The sequence below is a fragment of the Cervus elaphus genome, chromosome 23, assembly GCF_910594005.1.
Source record: "Cervus elaphus chromosome 23, mCerEla1.1, whole genome shotgun sequence".
Lineage (NCBI taxonomy): Eukaryota > Metazoa > Chordata > Mammalia > Artiodactyla > Cervidae > Cervus > Cervus elaphus.
The window spans coordinates 46,642,600-46,664,191 of NC_057837.1; the positions used below are offsets into that span (position 1 = coordinate 46,642,600).

Sequence of the window (21,592 nt, forward strand, 5' to 3'; positions counted from 1 at the left end):
GAGAACCATATGGCCTCATGTGTAATGAGTACCTGGCCCATCTACTTGCTTGACAACTGTTGCTTTTGGAGTTCTTTTGTGACAGTCTTGCTTTCAAGAGCTCTGTGGTAGATCTCGTGAATATTGTCACCTGCTGGTTGCTGTGCTGTAGGTTGCTGCCCCAGGAACTGGCAGTTGTGGAGTCTCTTTCTGGTTGCCACCTTCTGGAGCAAGGCTGGTTGGTCCCTGACTAGACAGCTCCCACTCTTCCAAAGCATCATCTTTATGGTGAAAAATGCCTCACAGCTGCATGGAGTGGGCAACAAGCCTGAGGTGTGGGTGCTGGTGGTGAGCAGGCTCACGTGTGCAGGGAGGGGCACATGGTCGTCTTCTGGCAGAGCTGCTCCAGAGCTTCTGTGCCTTCTCGTACCACCTCTACCCACAAAGGGGGCAGAACTGACAGGATAGGTTTGTCTAGTGCTTCCCCACATCGTGGTTCCTTCTTGCCAGCTCAGGGGGTGCAGCCACAGAGGATGAGTATGAGTATGAGCCACGTGTGAGTCCTGGCTGCAAATGTGAGTACCGACCCATTTACTTAAAGAGGTAGTGTTTGTTATCCATTTAAAGAAATAGGTGCCTTCCCCGGCCCGAGCAGCTCAGGCAGCCAGGAGCTTGACGGGTGCACTCCCCCCAGGTGTGGTGCGCCTTCTCCCCAGGTCCTGGTCTACATGAGCCAGGCCAGATAGAAGAGTGTGGGGGTTGAGAGAACTCTCCACTGCTGCTTGGAGTTCAGTGTAACATTTAATAAAGGAAATTTTGTGAATAAAAATGAATAAAGTACTCTCGAGAGTTAAGCTTCAGTACTGAAAGCCCAATAAAAAGTGATTGTTCCACTTAAGTTTTTCTAAGAAAAGGATTTGAACTTAGACTCTTAAGTTGTATCAATAGAAGCTGGGGACGCCAAGACACACTCTGAGGAGTCACCTCCATGCCCACAGCCTCTTGGAGGGTCATGCCCATGTGGACCTTCCCTCACCGCCCCCTGCTCACCCCCTTCATGGGATCCCCACACCACCCTACTGCCCGCTCACCCCTGTATCCTGCTTCCAGAGCGTCATGAACATGATGCATGTGATCAGCATCCCCTATGCACTGATGAAGGTGAACCCGCTGTCCTGGATTCAGAAGGTCTGCCAGTACAAAGGTGCGTTGGGGGGCTGCCTCTGAGTGTCAACACATCTCACGATACAGGCGGTCACTCACTGCACCTGCTTCTCCTTTAGCAAAAGTGGCCTGTGTCAAATCTCGGGACATGCACTGGGCCTTGGTGGCGCACAGGGATCAGAGAGACATCAACCTCTCCTCTCTCCGGATGCTGATAGTGGCTGATGGCGCAAACCCCTGTAAGTGAAGGACCAGGCGGGTAGGAGGAGCCTCATTCCCTGGGCTTTGGTTTCCCCTTTTCTAGTGTTCACCTTAGTGAAGGAGAGTCTTACCAGGGCCTCAGGGCACCAGGGCCTGAAGGTCCATCCACAGCCCTGGGGGTGGAGTCCTGGCTTTTCTCCTTCCTGATTCTGAGGAAATGTGACTTGTTAAACTCTTCTCTTTCTTTTAGCTGCAAGATGGTATGCAGTCATCAGATATGCAACAGTCCCTATGTACAGTTCCTTGGGATATAATAAGTGCTCAAGAAATACTAATTATAATTATTTTATGGTCCATAGCAGGTTTATTGATCAGGAAATTTACTTTGTCATTTTTAATGGAATTTCATTATCAAATTCTATACCAGAAACTACCTGGATAAAATAAGTGAGCAATTGCACAGAATACTATTAATATACCTTGAGAAATATTTCAGTCAGTTGCAACAGAAATTCTGCTAGCTTGTTTTTTATGAGAAGAGTATATAAGCTAGAAGCAAAGTGAATGAATGAAAATGAGTGAATGAATATTTCTGATCACATTAGTAAACTTTGCAGCATCTGTGTTTCTAAATTAAAGCATCATACACTTAAAGAACATCTGATCTGCAAACAGGTAATTTTGTATATTAGTTTTATAAGTGATTCTTCTGTTTACAATAGAACTCCATAAATTATGAACTGTTTAATACACAAATGGTTTTACCCATAACTCTGCAGAGTAATAGGTCTTAAAAGAAGCAAGGTAAACTTGTATTAGGAACTAGTTTAGCTGATAGGTTCCTGATAACTGTATATCTTGATCTCATCACTCATATTAATATAGAGGAATGTTTTCTTCATTTAGTTGGGTTTAGAGTTCTCTCTTGGAACATGCATATGGAAAATGGTAGAATAAGTCTCAGAAAAGTTATTAAAGTTAAGTTCTTCAGTCAGCAAAAATGTATGGTTAAATATAGAAGTTGCATTTTTAAAATTCTTGAGTTCTGTGTTTGAGAATAGTATTAGCTTTCATTGTAACAGAAATGGTAGGTTATGTTAAATGAAGTATTTGTCCATGCTGCCTAATTCCACATGTGCCTAAATTATAACCTCAAAGGCATTTTATATTACGGGATATTTTTAATTGTCCACTGTCATCCCCTCTATCTGTCTAGGGTCTATTTCTTCCTGTGATGCATTTCTCAACGTCTTCCAAAGTAAAGGTCTACGCCAGGAAGTCATCTGCCCCTGTGCCAGCTCACCAGAGGCTCTCACTGTGGCCATCCGGAGGTACAAATCCGTTAACTCAGTGGGCAGCCTGGGGAGGGGTCTCATTCAGCAGCTAACAGAGGCCTGGAAGTCTTTGAAGTTTATCTTAGTGTGAGAATAAAAATAGGACCCAACTTTCAAGATGAGGTTTCATTCTCGTATATGCTAGAATGGATTTTCTGAAATAGTCTAAATTCATTAGTTAGAAGCTTACTTATCACTCTGGAGATTCACTGTGATTCCCAGGTCAGTGGAAGTCTGTCTGTAGGTATGCTGAGCAATGAACCTCGTCCTGGCAGGTTATGCATATTTTCATTTGCTTGTATTAGGCTCAGGTTTAACTTGAAGCTCCAGTACTTTGGTCACCTGATGCGAAGAGCTGACTCATTGGAAAAGACCCTGATGCAGGGAGAGATGGAAGGCAAAAGGAGAAGGGGACAGCAGAAGATGAATGGTCAGATAACATCACTGACTCATTGGACATGAATTTGAGCAAACTCCGGGAGATAGTGGAGGACGGGGAGCCTGACATGCTGCAGTCCATGGGGTTGCAAAGAGTCTGACATGACTTTGTGTCTAATCAACATCAACAGAACAGAGTAAACAGATGAAATGAAAATTTTGTGGCCATCCCTTTTCCCTTTTACACATGGTTTTTATGTTGTCTTCATTTTCGGCAGTTCTGCATACACTGCACAGTAAACACACTAGTTTTCTGAGCTTTTGAACTATTCAACAGCACTTCAGAGGAATCTGGGGCCTGGGGTCTCCTGCTGTGTGGAGCTGGGCTGCTGCGGCTCTTGCTAAGGTCAGGAAATGCAATGCCCTTGGTCCTAGGTCACTCTAGCATCACCGCCCATTTCAGAGCCATTGGTGCCTATCAGAGACAGGCTGTGGTTATGGCTCATAAGAGCTGACTTTGCTCAGGGTGAAAAGGGCTAGAAGGGCCTGTCTGGATTTGTCAGTAGTTCCCAGAAACACATATGGAGAAAATAAGCTTATGGTCACCAAAGAAGAAGGGTTTGGGGGAGAATAAATCAGGAGTTTGGATTAACAGATACACACTGCTATTTATTGAACACCAGAGACTTTAGAGTCGTGATGCTGTAGAGTAGTGATCCCGACCTTTTTGACACCCAGGACCAGTTTCCTGGAAGACAATTTTCCGTGGATGGGGAAGGAGGTGGAGAGGGACAGGTGGTAGTTTGGGGATGATTGAAGTGCATTACTGTTTATTGTGCACTGTATTTCTATTATTATTACATCAGCTCCACCTTAGATTATCAAGCATTAGGTCCTGGAGGTTGGGGACCCCTGCTGTGCTTAGCATGTTGTTCAGTTGTTCAGTCATGTCCAGCTCTTTGCGACCTCGTGGACTGTAGCATGCCAGGCTTCCCTCTCCTTTACCATCTCCCAGGGTTTGTTTGAACTCACGTCCTTTGAGTTGGTGATGCTGTCTAACCATCTCATCCTCTGCCACCCCCTTCTCCTTTTACCTTCAACCTTTCCCAGCATCAGGGTCTTCTCCAGTGAGTCGGCTCTTCTCATAAGGTAGCCAAGGTATTGGAGCTTCAGCTTCGGCATCAGTCCTTCCAGTGAATATTCAGGGTTGATTTCCTTTCGGATTGACTGGTTTAATCTTGCTGTCCAAGGGACTCTCAAGAGTCTTCTTTAGCACCGCAATTCAAAAGCATCAGTTCTTTGGCACCCAGCCTTCGTTATGGTCCAGCTCTCACATCTGTATGTGACTACTGAGAAAACCATTGCTTTAACTATACAGACCTTCCTTTGTTGGCAGAGAGATGTCTGTGCTTTTTAATATGCTATCTAGTTTTATCATAGCTTTCCTTCCATGGAGCAGGCATCTTTTAATTTCATGGCTGCAGTCACCATCCACAGTGATTTTGGAGCCCAAAAATAGAAAGTCTCTCACTGTTTCCATATTTCCCCATCTATTTGCCATGAAGTGATGGGACCAGATACCATGATCTTACTAGTTTTTTGAATGTTGAGTTTTAAGCTCTTAGTGGTTGTACACATGGAAGGTTTCTAGGCAGGAGATAGGCAAGGCAAGGAGTTATTAGTGAAAGAAAAGAAAAAATGGTTTCTGTGTGGTATGTTTTATTCCTGTCTCCTTATTCTTTTGTGTGTCTGTTACAGGCTTTTGGTTTGTGGTTGCCATGAATGTCATATATATTTTTTTTTAATTGGAGGATAACTGCTTTACAATGTAATGTTGGTTTCTGCTATACAATAGCATGAATCAGCCTTAAATTTAAAAAATACAGAATGCTTCCTGAATTTGCATGTTATTCCTGCACAGGGGCCATGCTAATCTTGTCTGTATCATTCCAGTTTTAGTATATGTGCTGCTGAAGTGAGCACCATATATTTCAACCTGTGTATATATGCATCTGTTTTTTTTTTTTTTTTATGCATCTGTTTTAAGTTGATGGTCACTTAAGTTTTCAGTAAGTTTGAGCACATTCTAAAAGCACTCCATTTTTACTTCCCCCCCCCCCCCCCATTTTGTTTTTGATGTCTTATTTTACATTTTTTTTTTCTGTTTTACATTTTTTATTTTGGTGAGTTGCTTAACTGCTTATTGTGGATATAGATGATTTTACTACTCTTGTCTTTGAACCTTCCTACTAGCTTCACAGGTGGTTGATCCACTACCTTTACCACTACCACTACCTGTTTGCCTTTACCAGTGAGATTTTTCTTTAATAATTTTTTATATCTAGTTATGTCCTTTTCCACTTATAAAAGTCCCTTGAACGTTTCTTGTAAGAATGGTTTAGTGGTGATGAACTCCTACAGCTTTGCTTTTCTGTAAAATTCTTCTCCCTTCTTCAAGTCTGAATGAGAAGCTTGTGGGTAGAGTCTTCTTAGTTCTATGTTTTTCTTTTCAGCCTTCTGAGTATGTCTTGCCAAACCCTCGGGGTTGCAGAGTTTCACTGAAAAGTCGACTGATAGTCTTATATGGGTTCCCTTATATGTAACTAGTTGCTTTCCCTTGCTGATTTTAAGATTCTCTCTTATCTTTAACCTTTGCCATTTTATTTCAGTGTGTTTTAGGGAGATCTCTTTGATTTCATCCTGACACCACAGTGTTTCCTGGACTTCAAGGTCTGTCTTCTTTCCCAGGTCAGGAAAGTTCTCAGCCATTATTTCTTTAGACAGGGTTTCTGTCTCTTCTCCTTCTGTGACCCTATACTGTGAACATTAGCACACTTGATGTTGTCCCAGAGGCCCCTTAAACTGTCCTCCTGTCTTTTGTTTCTTTTTTCTTTTCCTGTTGGATGATTTTTACTACCGTGTTCTCCAGATGGCTGATGGATTCCACGCTCTCTAAGCTGAACTGTTGGGTCCCTCTAGTGTCATTTTCATTTCTGTTATTCTTTAGTTCCGTTTGGTTCTTTTCACATTTTCTGTGCCTTTGGGGAAATTCCTCCATTCTTCCACTCAGTTCCTCCATTCTTCTCCCAAGTTCAGTGAGCGTATTCATGACCAGAAGTTTGAACTCTGATAAATTGCTGATCTCTGCTTCACTGAGTTATTTTTCTGAGTTTTTTTCATGGCTTTGACCAGGTGATGTCATGTCTTTGAGGTTCCCTGTGGTTCCGGAGATACAGCACCTGTAGGCAGCACACATCTGTCTGCAGTGCCTCAGAAAACGGTTTACTTTGTGCAGTAAAGTGAACAGAGCACTGGAGACGACCGGCCTCAGACGGCCAGCAAATTACCACGTGCTGAGATGCTCACAGAGAACCTCCACTGTGGAGATGTGCTACCTGACCACCTATTTTGGTTTTGATGTGACTTGAAATCACAAACTTCATGCCCATCATACCTGGTAGGAGAGAGGTTCTAGGGGGCAGTTCAGGGTGCATTTCAAGACCAGCCAGGTGCTCGCCATAGTGTTATTTACCTTGAGTTTGTCCAAAACGTGTACATTTGAAAAAGTGCTTTTCAGTCTTACCTTGATTTTCACAACCACCTCCTGTGATAGAAAGGGCAGAGGGTAGACTGACTTACTGATTAAGTCACTGTGGACCAGTTAGACCTGTGCCTCCTCCCTGCACCTGGCACATCAGCCCCAGTGCCCTCACCCCGTGTCTGCTCCAGGCTGTGTGTAGCCACTGTCCCTCCTGTTTCCCCCCTCCCAGGCTTCACATGAGTTCCCTGTCCATGAGGAGTTCAGGTTAGATCCAGGGGCTTGTGAAAATTGGGGGCTGGTCTTCATCTCTTAGGTCTTGGCCACTGTGGACTCAGTTCTCCTTTCATGTGGGAAGGAGAGGTGGAGGCCGAGTAGACGTGATTTTTAGTTTAAGCCTCCACTCCCGTCCTCTGTTACCATCCACTGGAGCCACATGTAAGCACACCCCCCACCTCCACCAGCTCCAGCATCCTGTCCAGTTTGCCGGGGGACATCCAAACCCAACACTTTCTTCCACTGCCTCCCTGAGTTCCCACCCTTCTGCCCTGCTGTCCCATCTGACCAGGAGCCACAAGGCCACACAGTCTGTCTGGTCACGCCCCTTCTTGGTCCCATCCTCCCTCCCTGTGGCCAGACCTCCTGGTCTCTGGTGTGCCCCTAGGGCAGCATGGCTGAGGCCTGCCCTGACCACCACATGCTCACATGACTTACTGTGATGCCCTCTCAGCATTTGCTTCCTTCTCACAGGCTGGCAGATTCACTGGTGTATTATTGCTTATTCTCTGTCTCTGGCTGATGGTTGGTGTTTAGTGTATATTTTGTTAATAGATGAATAAAAGAAAAATGGAAAATACGTAAAGTGAGGCATAAAAGTCACTTGCTGTACACTTACAATGACCCTTTGTAATTCACCAGCAGCAAAAGGCTGTGAAAAGTTCAGCCCTTTCCCACATGTCTGTATACTGGATGTGTACACTCACCTAAGCAGAAAGAGGTAGGTTTGCATTTTACCTGAGTGAAGTCATGTGGGTTTTTGTTTGTTTGCTTTAGTTTCACTTGACTGACTAGGTGCAGCTAACTGCATAAAGTTATAGTATCATGATCTGATTCCCTGAGAAAGCAGCAGCAGCAGAAAGGCCATGTCCCTACTGCCCACACGCCCATGAGGCTGGTCCTGAGAAGGGCTGAGACAGTGGAGAGGGAGAAGGCATGGACACAGGTAGGGTGTGGGGCAGCATCCTGGGGCTCTGGGGTGATGCTCTAATGCCAGGGAAGACCTGCATGTGCTGCGTTTGAGCTGTGAGTGCTGGCTGTGCAGGGAGGGCATTGCTCTGTGATGGTGTCATACTCAGACAGCGTGACAGTGAAGTGGGTGACAAGGTCTCTGTCTCGGGGTGAATGTAGACGAAAAACACATGCTAAACTCTTGTTTAGAACCTGTTTCGTTCACCATCCTTGTTTCTTACATGTTCATATTTAAGTTCATTTTCAAGCAAACTTGTGAGAACACTCATTTTTTTTGGAACATCTTCCTCTACAGGCTGTGTGACCAGTGGCTAGAGGTCAGATTCCTGTTCTGTTTGGTATCCACACACATGGCTGTGTCTACAGAATGGTCTTGCTTTTGGAATATGAATCTGTCTTTTTGTGTTTTGTGCTTTTTTTTTTCCTGAAACTTGAAGTGCACTTTGCACACTTAAAAAGTGAGAGAGCAAGTTATTAAGTAAAAACAGCTTTGATCCATTCTATTCACTCAAGTTTTGAGTGGGGGCCTGGGAGGCCTCATCATTGCTCCTGTGGATTTGGGAGTGAGGACAAACTGGACACTTTCTTAAATATTATAAAATCAGCATGGAAGCATTGCAGCACTCACACTTTGTCTAGTACTCATAGGATGATCTTTAAAAGAAAACGTAAAAAAGCAAAAAACAAGTGATTGGCTGCCTTGTCAGTCTGTTTCTGTTGCTGAGTCCTTCATTCTCACTTGAAGGGTTGGGAGCTGATTTTTTCCTTTATGCTGTTGTCTGAGCATTTGTGCCCTGTCTGAATAACCTTCCCAGGACAGCTTGTTTTACCCTGTGGTGAAGAAGAGATTGAACTTGCAGTAAAGAGCTGGAAGCAGATGATTGCCCGCTTGGCTTTTGTCCATTTAAGTAGAAAATGGCACTGAGTGGTTGGCCTGTGGTCCTCAGTGAAGAAAAATTGCCGATGCATCTCCATTGCTCAGACTTTCTGAACACATATTGCTCTGTGATGGTCTTCTGTTAAAATGTTTGTAAATCTTCAAGCCAGCTTGTTACAGGGAAGCTGCTTGGGCAGCCAGTGGATCTGGGTGTGGAAGCCAGGAGGGCTGGCCTTCTGAGGCTGCTCTGAGTTGGTCTTGCCAGAGTGGACACCAGGTTTGGTGGCTTGGCACCCGTGGTCATGGCTACTAAGTAATGTTGATGTCCCTGTTCTTGAAGGCAGCAGCAGGCCTCTCACCTACATGAAAGGGAGTGTCCTGGAAGGTTCGGGTGCGAGAAGGACACAGTCACCTCCGGATCCTGCTTGGAAAGGAGCAGGGAGTACCTGTGCACTGGAGAGCTGGCAGCAGGGCCCTGGCCAGTGTCTGGGCCAGCAGTGTGCATCCAGATGAATGTTTAGTATTTTTTTCTCTGAAGGCTAATTGTAGAATAAAAATTACTGGAGAAGTAAGGATCCATGACACCTGAACTCAACAGAAGAATTACAAAACCAGGACAAGATGGATGCCAATAGGTTGTTTTCTGGACTGGGTTTCTCCTTGGTTGCATTTGATTGTGTCTCCATCTCTAAAATATAGATGATAGAGCCCATTGTTTAACAGCTACATTGTGATAATATTGATTGAACTAAAAAAACTTTTTGTGGCCCTTTTAACTACAAGGTATTCTTTCAGTACCTTGACACTTTGGCAATTAAAAAAAAAAGTGTGTGTATATATATATATATATATAAAACACAGTAGTTAAGTCAGTAATTCCAAAGAATGGTAAAGATACCCCTGTGCCACCATAAATATTTCCACCTTGAAAAAGTATCTAATTTAGTAGTTAGAAAGCTGGTCAGAAACAAAAGGCAAAGATAGCAAACATGGAACTGTCCTTACCATGTAGCCCCTAGGTTGTACTGAAATTTGACGATTTCTGACAGAGGCAAACCAACCAGTGATCCAGACTGAAAAACAGTTAACACAGCCTATGGGGTTGAAGTGGGGTTTTCAAGAATATTTTTGACTGCCCCAAAATGTCAGAGTTTGGAGATCCATAATCTTATTTTTAAAACATAAGAGATAAAAATACATTGTTCGTCATTTTATCTAAAAATTTAGATAAAATTTTAAAACTTCTCTAACAAAATAGCTTGGAGATGATAATCATCTAAATTAAAATGACTTAATGAGGTAGCAGTGAAGAGCAGAGATGAATATTATCTCATTGTCCTGATCATGTGTGTTTGAGTTGATTTTACTGTGTTTGGTGTTATACTGAATTGAGCACAGAAATTTGCTTTGATGAAGACTGAGGTTCACAGAGGAAGATGCTGGGAAGTAGCCTCCCTAACCCCAGACTTGCAGACTGTCTCCCTGCTGGTTCTGGATGATTGCTCTCTGACAGGGAAAAGTAACCAGGACAAATGAAGAACACATCTTGTAAACAATGTGTATGGTGTGATCCCTTTTCTGGCTGAGAGAAAATTAAGCCTCTGTAAGTAACAGATTTAGCAGAAAAAAAAATCTAACTACATGCTTACTGAATAGGTGAGGGTGTGATATAGGGAGAAACGTTCCTTTGTATGTTACTCAGCTCTTAAAATGGTTTTTTAATGTGGCATGTATTGCTCTCATCAGAGAAAAGGGACAAAACTACATTAAAATAACTCCTAATTTGGGGAATATTATGTTTCAACCTTGTGCCTTTGTTGTCCCAGCTAGCTGAGGTCTTGGAGGATGTCAGTGGCACTAAGAAGATGTAGTTACCTTGTTGAGTCCCAGCAGTGGAAGTCCTCAGAATCTTTGTTGCTGACTTGACCCCACTTACTTAGCATCGCTGCATGTTTAAGCCTGGCTAGCTGTTTGCACAGTGTTGATGTGTTCATTGCATGTGCGGGAGTTCTTTCTGTAGGCCTTGTAGAAGCGTGATCAGCTCAAAGCTGATCATGTTGAGTGTGTTAGAGGCTAAAAATGGCACCACAAATAACAGTGGGTACAGACTGCCCACTGAAGGCCTTCTCTATCAGCTCCTTCCTTGCGGGGCCTCTTCTTTGGCTTCAAATGGGCTTTTCCCTTTTTCCACCATGGCGGTGTTCGCCATTCCTAGCTGTGTGCTTTCTTAGACTGTGAAGACAGCTCTGTGTGGTCCTGAGATTGCCAGGATGGTTCCTCCTGTAATTTGTGTTCTGTGTGAGATGCATAAGTACACTGTTCACCTTGGAATTGAACCTGGAAGCTGACAAATGGGTCTGTGGCACTCTCGGCCATTATTCAGCTTACTTGTTTTGATTATTAAAGTAGATGTTTTGAAATTCCTAAGAATCTTGCTTATTGGGATTGGTTTTTCTCCCATCACCTAGTTTATCTCCTTGGATTTTTTATTTCCTAGGAGGGTGTTAATGGAGAAAAAGATCACCTGACTTGGTTAATAATCTTGGAAATACAAATTGAAATAACAATGAGAAATGCATTTTACTCACCATATTGGAAACAGTTATAAGGTTGGTGATCAGTGTCAGCACAGGTGTGTGGAAACGGGTAAGGCTGAGGGCAGCTTAGCTTAGCACCGACGTGGAAGACACGGGTTCTGAAGCTAGTCTGGGCGTGCTGCCTTTCCAACCCCACCACCGTCGCCCTGGTGGTGCATGTCCTGTCTATGAGTGAGGAACGGTCATGCCTGTCTCATTGGCTTGTGTGAAGAAGACATTAGTTAACATACGTAAAATGCTTAAGAACAGCATTCTGAGCCCATAGTGCAATGGACTGTGAGTGAAAACATAGTAATATTCATTCACTCTTGGTGGGATTGCAAAACGACGCAGTCTTTTGAGAAGGTGTGTGCGTGCATGCTTAGTCATGTCCGACTCTTTGCAACCCCAAGGACTGTAGCCCACCGGGCTCCTCTATCCATGGAATTCTCCAGGCAAGAATATTAGAGTGGGTTGCCATTTGCTTCTCTATTTTGAGAAGGTATTTAGGCTTTATTAAAATTTTAAATGTATATGCTCTTTGATCACTCTATTCCCTTTCTAGGTACGTATCTTACAGAAATATTTCCAAATGCATACAAATTAAATGAAAGAAAAATGTGTTCGTATTATTGAACACCATGTAATAATTAAAGCATGTCAGTTCGTTGGTGTGTCCGGGACACATCTTGTATGTGTTAACAGGCACACACCCATGTGGGAAGTTCTGTGAGGTGTTTGGTGAGAACAGCAAGTTGCAGAAGAATGTGTACATGGGGTTCTGCTTCTCTTTGGTGTAAACATATTTGTGTGTGCACATACTTTATAGGCAATAGGGCCAAAAAGACTGAAACTTCACTCTTACTGTGGGTAGTGGCTGCCAGAGGAGGGGGTGGAGCTGGAGGTGAGCAGAGTCTTAGCCTTCTGCCGTGTGTTCTCATGCAGAGCTTGCTGTGTCCATCCGAAGGGTGTGCTCACATTACTCATACCACTGTTTTAAAATTTCATGAAAAAACTTACAGTGAACTAAAAATTGCCTAGTCTTCTAGGCCAGAGGAAGGGAAAGTGTTGGGAAAGGAGACAGGATGGTTGGGCAGGGGCTCCTCTGTGGGGCTGAATCCCCACAACCCCTTCCACTCACACAGGCAACTAAGTTAATATTTCTGAGCCTTGGTTTTCTATTTTGTAAAATGGGAGAGTAGCAATGCCTCTGCAGGTTCACAGTCATGAGTAAGTTGGTGTGTAAAGGGCTCAGGACTATCTGGCACATGAAATGCCCAGTTGAGCACAGCTCCCGCTCCCTCCTTGGCACAACGGGTCCTGCGGAAAGGTTGGGGGACACAACCAGGTTCGCAGGGGTGTGAGCAAGTGAGCAGCGAGGCCAAGTACTGTGCTGGGAGTTAAGGTGCTTCTGTGCTGCCTTCTTGCATGTATTTTGCAAAGCTGCCAAGAAAGTGTGACTTGCAGGGACTCTGTTAAATATAATATATGGCGTAGATTACAGTAATGCAAAGTTAGTACTGTTGGTTTACATTTAGGTGAGTGAACTCAGTCTTCCCATAAATAGCATTTTACAAACATAATTGAAAATTTCCTATAATAAATGCAGTTCATGATTTTAAGATATTTAAATACTGGATGTTGGAAAGTGGATCTCGTATCTAAGACACTGCTGGGTCATGAAAGAACTTCTCGTCCTGGCTTCTTGGTCACAACGTATCAGTTCTTAAATCTTCCCATACTTGGGATATGTCTTGGCTGGTTCAGCATTTTGCTTTCATGTGGATTTTTAAAATAAAAACAGGAGTACCTATAAATTTTATTAAGAATGTTCATTTGCTTGGGCTTTAGTAACAGTTCACAGTTCTGGGGTCTTAGTGTCTGAGGTTAAGTTGTCAGCAGGGTTGGCTCTGTCTGGAGCTCTGAGGGCAATCTGTTCTGGGCATCTCTCCAACTTCTGGTGGTGCCAGCAACCCTGGCTTGTAGACCTATAACCCTTTACAAACTACTTATTTCTGCAAAGACCCTGTTTCCCAACAAAGTCACGTTCTGGGTACAGGGGGTTGGCACAGGAACATGTCTTCTGAAGGGAGCATATTTCTGTCCACAGCAGGTGCTCAGGCTGATGATTCTGACTCTGAACATGAGGTCTTGATTGAGGATGAGGGTGAGGGAGTCCTGGCCCCCTAGGGTTTCTGCGAGGCTCCTCTTTCATTTTACAATTTTATTGGAGCCTTTAGAAAAGATACAGCCAGGAGATCAATATCAGTTCTACTGTTTGGGGCTCATTTCCAGGTGGTTTCATGTGGGTCTTATTATTTGGGCAACTTTGCTTTTGTATTCTTTAGTGCTACTCCTCTTGGTTGTTACAGATGGAATAGTTTGATTTTCAGACTCTTATTTTTTTTAATTGAAATGTAACTGATATATATGCTTCTTTTTAAAATATACCAATAACTTGATTCAAATACCCGTTATTGCAAATTTTAGCTTTTGCTTCCCCATTTATGTTTTTTAGTTTCATTATAAACCTTCATGAAATACTTCAAAGCCATATGGCAGACTGCTATCTATAGTTTGTATTTTAGGTCCTAAAACACCTTAGGTGTTTGTATTGGGTTGGCCAAAAAGATCATCTGGCTTTTTCAGCAATCGTATAGAAAAAATATTTGGAAAATTAGAGAAACAAACGTTAAGTTTACTGAAATTATATTCTCTCAACTCTGCTCACATTGAAGAGTCTTTTGTTTTCAGGATAAAATCCATGATCCTGTAAATGTTTTGTTTATTCACTGATCTAGTCGGCAGACATTTTTTACTGGACGCTACTCCAGGGGTGGGGGTTCAGCAGTGACCCAGAGGAAAGCCCCTGCCCTCATGGAGGAGGCCTGGGTGGATGGTTAGAAGGTACCTGTTGTGGAGGAGGGCATGGAGGTGTTATTAGTGGGGTGACGAGCCACCCTGGGGGACAGTGAAGGAGAGGGCCATGAGGCACCCTGCCGGAGGCAAGGAGGAGGCCTGGGCCCCAGGGAAGTGGGTGGGCATGGAGGGCGAGCACCACCAGATGCTGAGTGGAAGCAGTGAGGACACAAGTGGAGATGAACTGGGGTGGCGACAGCAGACCCTGGATGTGGGAAGCTGTACCTTCCCTAACCATCAAGCACTTGATAGCTGGTCTCTCATCCAAATAATTGCCAGTTCTTAAAACTGAGAGTGCGCACACTCAGCATACGTCTGACCTGGAGGCCACACTCACAGTCTGGCATTTCTGTTGACTGCTGTCATTTTCCTTCCTGGAGACTTGAGTTTCCCTTCTTAGCCATTTTCAAATCTAGAAGATCCGACCTTGCAGGGAGAAGGAGTAAGTTGGAGGAGTTGGTTGGTGTCTAGTGCACGCATGTAAGGGGAAGGCAGGGACACAAGGGAGCCCTATGGGATCTCCATGCTTCTCAGGAGTCTAGCAGTTTTTAGGAGCAGACCTCAGTGTGTCCTGAGCAGAGAACACAGGGCATGTGACAGCTGTGTCTGCCCTTAGGGCCTGAAGGGGCAGCCTTGGTGTGCAGGTGGCATGTGGACACGCGTGTCTGTGTTCAGATAGCTGACATACTTCTAATCAGACGCAACCTGTCCTCATAGGCCCACCGACGACAGCAACCAGCCCCCAGGCCGCGGCGTCTGTCCATGCATGGGCTGACCTACGGGTCATCCGCGTGGACTCGGAGGAAAAGCTGTCTGTGCTCACCGTGCAGGACGTCGGCCTCGTGATGCCTGGAGGTGAGGGTGGGGGTGGGTGCAGAGCCACAGGCTGGAGAACTAGCACCCTTCAGCCTTTCCTGAGGGCCCGCCTCGATGGGGAGTCTGAGGTAAAGATGGAGCTTCCCATGGGACAGGGAGGCTTTCTATTCAGACAGGCTCAAGAGACTGGAGCAGGTGTCCTGTACTCATTGGTTTCAGGGCTCAGACTGTGTCCTGGAGGCCGTGTGCACTGGCTGATGACACACGCCATATGGTCTGTTCTCAATGTCATCCTCATGTCTGCATGGTGTATAAATCCCATTTACACCGTAAACTTACAGCAGTGCACAGCTATGAAATGTTTTACTGCAACAAGAAAATCACAACTTGCTTCAGGGACTCTGAGGGCTGTTCTCTTTCACTTGTGGTTTTGCTGCAGATGCTACTTCTGTTTGTGTTCTTTTTGTATCCATTTATTTCTCCTCTCCAGCTCCCCCTACTCCCTCTCTAAAGTCACCTGTGCTTCCTGTTTTGCATTCAGCCATCATGTGTTCAGTGAAGCCGGACGGGGTTCCCCAGCTGTGCAGGACAGACGAAGTCGGGGAGCTCTGCGTGTGTGCAGTGGCCACGGGCATGTCCTACTATGGCCTCTCGGGTATGACCAAGAACACCTTCGAGGTAGGTGGCAGGTGAGCCCCATCAGACAGCTTTTGCCAGGTGTGTGGAATAGATGTGAAAGGAGATGGTGATTTCTCAGTAAAACATGTTCATGGTAATTAAAATGGTTGTACTTTCTCCTGCCATTTTATATAGCTTTTTGATAAATTTGCTTAGCAGCCTTGTTTTCGCCTCATAACCAGGGTTGAGAAAGAGCAAGTACAGTTTCTCTAGACGGCGGCCTTTTTCTCATTGCCATTCTCACCCATCTAGAAAGAGCAGCAGCGTGATGGGTGGGGCTGGGGAGCGCGCAGCCCTGCCGAGGGAGGGCGCAGTGGCCTCCTTAGGGACTGTCCGCCTCGGCCAAGCATTCACACTACACAGCTGCCTCCACCACATAAGCGTGTGTCCGTGCTGTGTGCACATGGTATGGCGTGCAGTTAGCACACACATGTGCACACTGCCTGATAAACCCAACATTCTCAGAATTCTTACCATTTCACCAAGTGTGCTGACCTTAGGAGGAGCACACTTTGACTAAGTTGTATGTTAGCAAAGAGTTGATTGGGGATACATTTTTTAAAGGCTATAAATATAACTTTGAATGTGAACACATGTGATGTGGCTTGTACAGGCAGATCTGTTGAGTCTGGATTCAGGTTTCTAAGTGCCCTTGAAACTGAGCCAGACACGGTCTAAGTGAAACCTGTCTTCTATTCTGTGTGGCTTATGTGTTAGGTGGGAGGAAACTAGGGGTCGAGTTTGAACTCGTGGTGGGGCTGCTCCCTCTGTATTTTTGAGTGTGTTTCCAGTAAGGAAGACAGCAGTGTAATGAACAAGAATCATTTTACTACTGACAGATGTTATTTAAAGTGTGCCTTGCTTCTCCACTTAACCATTTTTATGCTGTGGTTTTATAAGCAGAAGAATGAATTAGAGTTCGTTAGACTGTGGCAGGCTTCTTCAGAGGGCCCTGCATGTGGGCCAGGGACAAGCTGTGAGAGTGGGAATGGGGAAAGGGGATGTGTCCGCAGGCGGGCACTCATGGCAGCTGTGCAGATCTGGGCTTCTCCCACCAGGGCCAGGTGAAGAGACCCAGCAGAGGGAAGCAGGAGCAGTGGGTTTCACGGAGGAGGGCGGAGGTCAGGCCCCAGCAGGCACTTAAGAGTTCCTTGTCCCCAGGTGTTCCCGGTGACGAGCTCAGGGGCCCCGGTCAGCGAGTATCCCTTCGTGAGGACGGGCTTGCTCGGCTTCGTTGGCCCTGGAGGGCTTGTGTTCGTGGTGGGCAAGATGGACGGGCTTATGGTGGTCAGCGGGCGCAGACACAACGCCGACGACATCGTGGCCACAGCACTGGCTGTGGAGCCCATGAAGTTCGTCTACAGAGGAAGGTGGGTATGCTCTGTGGTTTGTATAGTTCTCCACAGGCTACACTTTTTATATAAAGCTGCAGAAAATTGCTTAAACTAATGGGACTCTCTGTCCTCTGTACACTGAAGCCCCTGAACTCTGTCACTTCTGTGATTCTGTGCAGTTCTTAATGTCCAATTTTATGAAAATTTTCTGAGCCCGATAAATGTATTTTCACTAGGTTCTCCAAGTTAAAGAATCATATCCATTTGAAAAGCATATTTTTAATTAATAAACTACACAAAGAAAAGAACCAAGCATTTATCTTGTTGCAGTTCATTCACCCAAAGGTAGCAAATGAGCCATAAACTGCCTCCCATGGGTTCCTGCTGGGTGGTGTTCCTAACCCCTGCTTGGCACACAGCCAATGCTGGATCACTGACCATGGCTCCTGAGGTTTTGCTGATTTGGAGGAAGTCAGCTGCTCTGGGTTTCGCCCTGTGTAGCTGAGCTGGCAGGAGCAGGAAGACGTAGAGCTTCGGGTTGGGTGTAGCTCAGCCACCTTTGTGCAGAGGACCCCCCCCCCCCAGAGGGCCAGTCTGTGCTTCCCCTGAGAGAATCTGGGCTAGCAGAAAACCAAAACTCCCCAATGGCAAAGTTCTGCTCACTGGGAGAATATTGCTTCGCAGGTACAAACTCAAGATGCAAATTGCAGGTCCCAGTAAATTTCAGCAGTTTTGATACCTGCACAACTCCTGTCTGTCCTGGCTTGAGACCCATTGCCCAAGCTGCAGCAGGCTGCTTCCACAAGAAGTGTGGCAGTCGTCCTCCACCTGCCCCTGGCTTTGTCAGACTTCTCCCCCTGTGCTTTTGTGGGTGAGCGCCTGGAAGTTGGCAGCTGCAGTTTTTCTTTCCCGGGGGGTAGTTGGTGCGAACCTCTGAGCTCTCTGGTCATAGTAGCTGTGAAGCCCTTCATGGCAGGGCCAGTCCTTCTGTGAGCATCTCCAGCACGTGCTCACCAACGTGTCCTGTCTGCATCCACAGAATAGCCGTGTTTTCAGTGACTGTCCTGCACGACGAAAGGATTGTGATTGTGGCTGAGCAGAGGCCAGACTCCACGGAAGAGGACAGCTTCCAGTGGATGAGCAGGGTGCTGCAGGTAGCTTGCGCCTGCCCCGAGCCCCCTCCCTGCTCACATCATTTTCCCTGTGCCATTGAGCGCTCTGCTTATCCCTCCTTCTGACCAGAGACTCATCAGCTGCAGAACCTGGGCTTGCCTCCTGGGGGTGGGGAGCTAAATAGACCTGGCCTAGGGGTCAGAGGTGTGCAGAGCTGCTCCCATTCGCTCATGGAGGTCGCAGCAGGAGTTCTTGTTATGACTTTGAGAGCGTGCTTTTTTCCTCCCAGTGTCCGTTCTCACGTGTGTGGTGTTCCACGCATGCTCTGTGACCTGTGTGTTCTGCTTGGGTTGGCGACCTGCCTTCCTGACCTGAGTGTCTCCATGATGGGAGCTTTGCGGGTGCTCCATGTGCTTCTGTGTGTTGTGCTGTGCACAGTCTGAGTATTGGCTCTTTGTCTGTTCACTATACCTGCTTCACATGGTTCTTTCTCTTCTGGCTTTCCAGGCAATCGACAGTATACATCAAGTTGGGGTTTATTGTCTGGCCTTGGTTCCAGCAAACACCCTCCCCAAAACCCCACTCGGGGGCATCCATTTGTCAGAAACGAAGCAGCTCTTCCTGGAGGGCTCACTTCACCCTTGCAATGTCCTCATGTGTCCCCACACATGCGTTACAAACCTGCCTAAGCCTCGGCAGAAGCAACCAGGTACGTCTGAAGGGCTGTGAGGGCCTGGGGTGGTCCTGGGTCTGGGCGAGGGCCACACCAACCCTGTTCTCAGCCTTCCTCTTCTCCAGCCTCTGGTCATACACTTTGTCAGGTCAGCCTCCTCCTAAACACTGTCTTGCTGCCACATGTGGGAGGAAGGTAGTGGAGTCCAGGCCCAGGGCGAGGGCCACTGGGAAGGAGAGGTGCTGGCAGTACCTGAGCCCAGCCTCCCTGGCAGGTGTCAGACCTCCTTGAGGACTCTGGCAAAGCACCTCTCAGGGTCACCGCTCCTTCCTACAGACGTTAGAATAAAACCTGCAAACCTCTTCGATAGCTTACAGCCCTTGGAGCCTGTGAGGAGTTCTGCAGCTTCATTTGTGGTGTCATCATGATGCTGAACATTTGTCTGCTGATTTGCAGTTCAGTGAAAGTCGCCCAGTTGTGTCTGACTCTTTGTGACCCCATGCGCTATACATTCCATGGAATTCTCCAGGCCAGAATACTGGAGTGGATAGCCTTTCCCTTCTCCAAGGATCTTCCCAACTCAAGGATCAAACCCAGGTCTCCTGCATTGCAGGCAGATTCTTTACCAGCTGAGCCATAAGGGAAGCCCAAGAATACTGGAGTGGGTAGCCTATCCCTTCTCCAGCGGATCTTCCCGTTCCAGAAATCAAACCAGGGTCTACTGCACTGCAGGCGGATTCTTTACCAACTGAACTATCAGGGAACATGTAATTATAAATCATCTGACTTGGTCCTCCTAGCAACGATTATGCTCTTTAAGGTGGCACCCAGTTATCAGTGAAGAGGAATTTATTGCAAGAATGTGGTGTTAGTATAGTGATGGAAAGCCCCCAGCCCCCAGGCTTGACATGCAAACAGACCAGGGGGGCGGCCAGGTGAGCCCAAGGGGTGTTAGAATGACGAGTAGCAGGCCTGGCACAAGCCGCCCATGCCTATATACATTATTGGTATTAACCTGTCTCCTCCTCTTGGAGCCTTAAGGAGTGGGTGTTCTTGTCTCCATTTTACAAGGAAATGAGATCATGCCACAGAGGGGTTCAGGAACTAACCCAAGGCTGTAGGGCCAGAGTATTGGAGAGACAGACCCAGGCCTGATGCTCTTTGCTCCACTGATGAAGCATGGCAGCAGGGGCAGAGATCATGACAAGTTGTCTAGAGATGGTTGATGGACCCTGGGTACAGCACAGTGGTGGTAGACATAGGAACCAGGCCACCTACCAAAGCAAGCTTGATGCAGTGAGAATGAGCCGTCTCTCCAGATTCAGGTGAGGGCACTGATGCTGCAGGAGGAACGGGGTCACCCACTGGCTGACCACCACGCTCTGCCAGCAGAGTAGCCTGTGGGGCCGGGCTGGGACTCCCATGGTAGAGCTTATATCCTCCCTGAAAGAGCTCACAAGGCCTCAGCTCTCACTGCTTTCTGGGCACCTTAGGTTGGCATTTGCCAGTAATCTTTCTCTGAAGTTTTCTAATATTCTCAGATTCCTTATTAATGTTCTTCCTCTCTTTTTTTTCCTCTTACCTCTGTTTTGTTGTTTTGACCCCTGTTTGTGGTGTGGAGGGTAGAGTTATTTCCCAGTGAAGCATCCACTTCTTCACATCCTGTGGGCACTGGCTTCGGGTGGCCAGCCAAGACAGACACAGGGCACAGCCCTTCATGAGCATGAGAAAAGGATAGGAAAAAAGCCTGGCATGTTTGTACTGAATGGACAAGAGTTTCTGGGCTCCCCAGGGAGGCTTCACTCCCTCTCCCTCCTCTAACCCTGTTCATTCCTGGACACCTCGACCTGGTGTCCTGGCCCCCAGTGGGCCCAGGTACTGGGACGCCGTTGGTGACCAGAGTTCAAGACAGATGCTTAGGATGAAGGATCACTGGTAAATGCTACGACCACCGCAGGGCTGCAGTACTCAGATGTCACCGGATGACTGGGAACTGTGGACAGGGAAGTGTGACCCAGCGAGTGGGCTGTGAGAACCGGCTGGTCACCTGCCTCTCAGGGCACTGAGTAGTGCCAGGGCATCCACACCACTCTGAGGCAACGCGGAAAGGACAGCTTCATGTAACTGGCAGTTTTAAGGAAGGATTCTCTAATGGTATCTGGTGTCTCATCTGTTCTTGTTAAATAATGAAGGTTATATGACTCTTGTCAAAAAGCTAGTTTTTTCCAGCAAATACTGAATGCCCTTCACCAGAGAACAAAGGCAGTGGCCTGGGAGGACGCTTAGGGAAGATGCTGAAAGCTTTATTTCTGTTCCCCCTCACTTGAGGTTTGCTCCTGTTTGTCTTTGTTTTCGTGGTAGTGACTTACTTGAAACCCTGTTCTAATCAGGCTTTTCAAAGTCACATCTTTGAAAGGAAATCAGAGTAAGCTCCTTCCCAAAGTGGGAAGTCATGTTTTCAGGAACTTCACTCGCGTCCTACCTCATGTGTGTGCTGCTGCTGCTTTGCAGAGATCGGCCCTGCCTCTGTGATGGTGGGGAACCTGGTGTCTGGGAAGAGGATCGCACAGGCCAGCGGCAGAGACTTGGGCCAGATAGAAGACAATGACCAGGCCCGGAAGGTGAGAGTTTGTCTGGTTCCTCTCCACTCCTGCCCAGATGCTGTGTCACAGGTGTCACTGACTCCCACTTGCCCTCTCTGCCAGCCCAGTGTTAGCATTGATGGCATTTCTTCCTGCCTCCCTGCAAGACCCTTCTGTAATCT

The 21,592-nt window shown here is 46.4% G+C and overlaps 1 protein-coding gene and 1 non-coding gene across 2 annotated transcripts in view; one reads left to right on the top strand and one right to left on the bottom strand.

The window, feature by feature from the left end:
- The window catches only part of DIP2C (disco interacting protein 2 homolog C), a 297,423-nt gene that overhangs the window by 225,439 nt on the left and 50,392 nt on the right, over positions 1–21,592 (top strand). Inside the window, 11 exon segments of the mRNA XM_043885135.1 lie at positions 1,090–1,183; positions 1,263–1,382; positions 2,561–2,675; positions 14,932–14,966; positions 14,969–14,995; positions 14,998–15,069; positions 15,572–15,708; positions 16,870–17,078; positions 18,082–18,196; positions 18,663–18,864; positions 21,340–21,449. Coding sequence (XP_043741070.1) covers positions 1,090–1,183; positions 1,263–1,382; positions 2,561–2,675; positions 14,932–14,966; positions 14,969–14,995; positions 14,998–15,069; positions 15,572–15,708; positions 16,870–17,078; positions 18,082–18,196; positions 18,663–18,864; positions 21,340–21,449 — 1,236 coding nt within the window.
- LOC122682280 lies at positions 4,933–5,039 on the bottom strand. Its single transcript, XR_006337298.1, has one exon. It is a non-coding gene; the product is annotated as a U6 spliceosomal RNA (small nuclear RNA).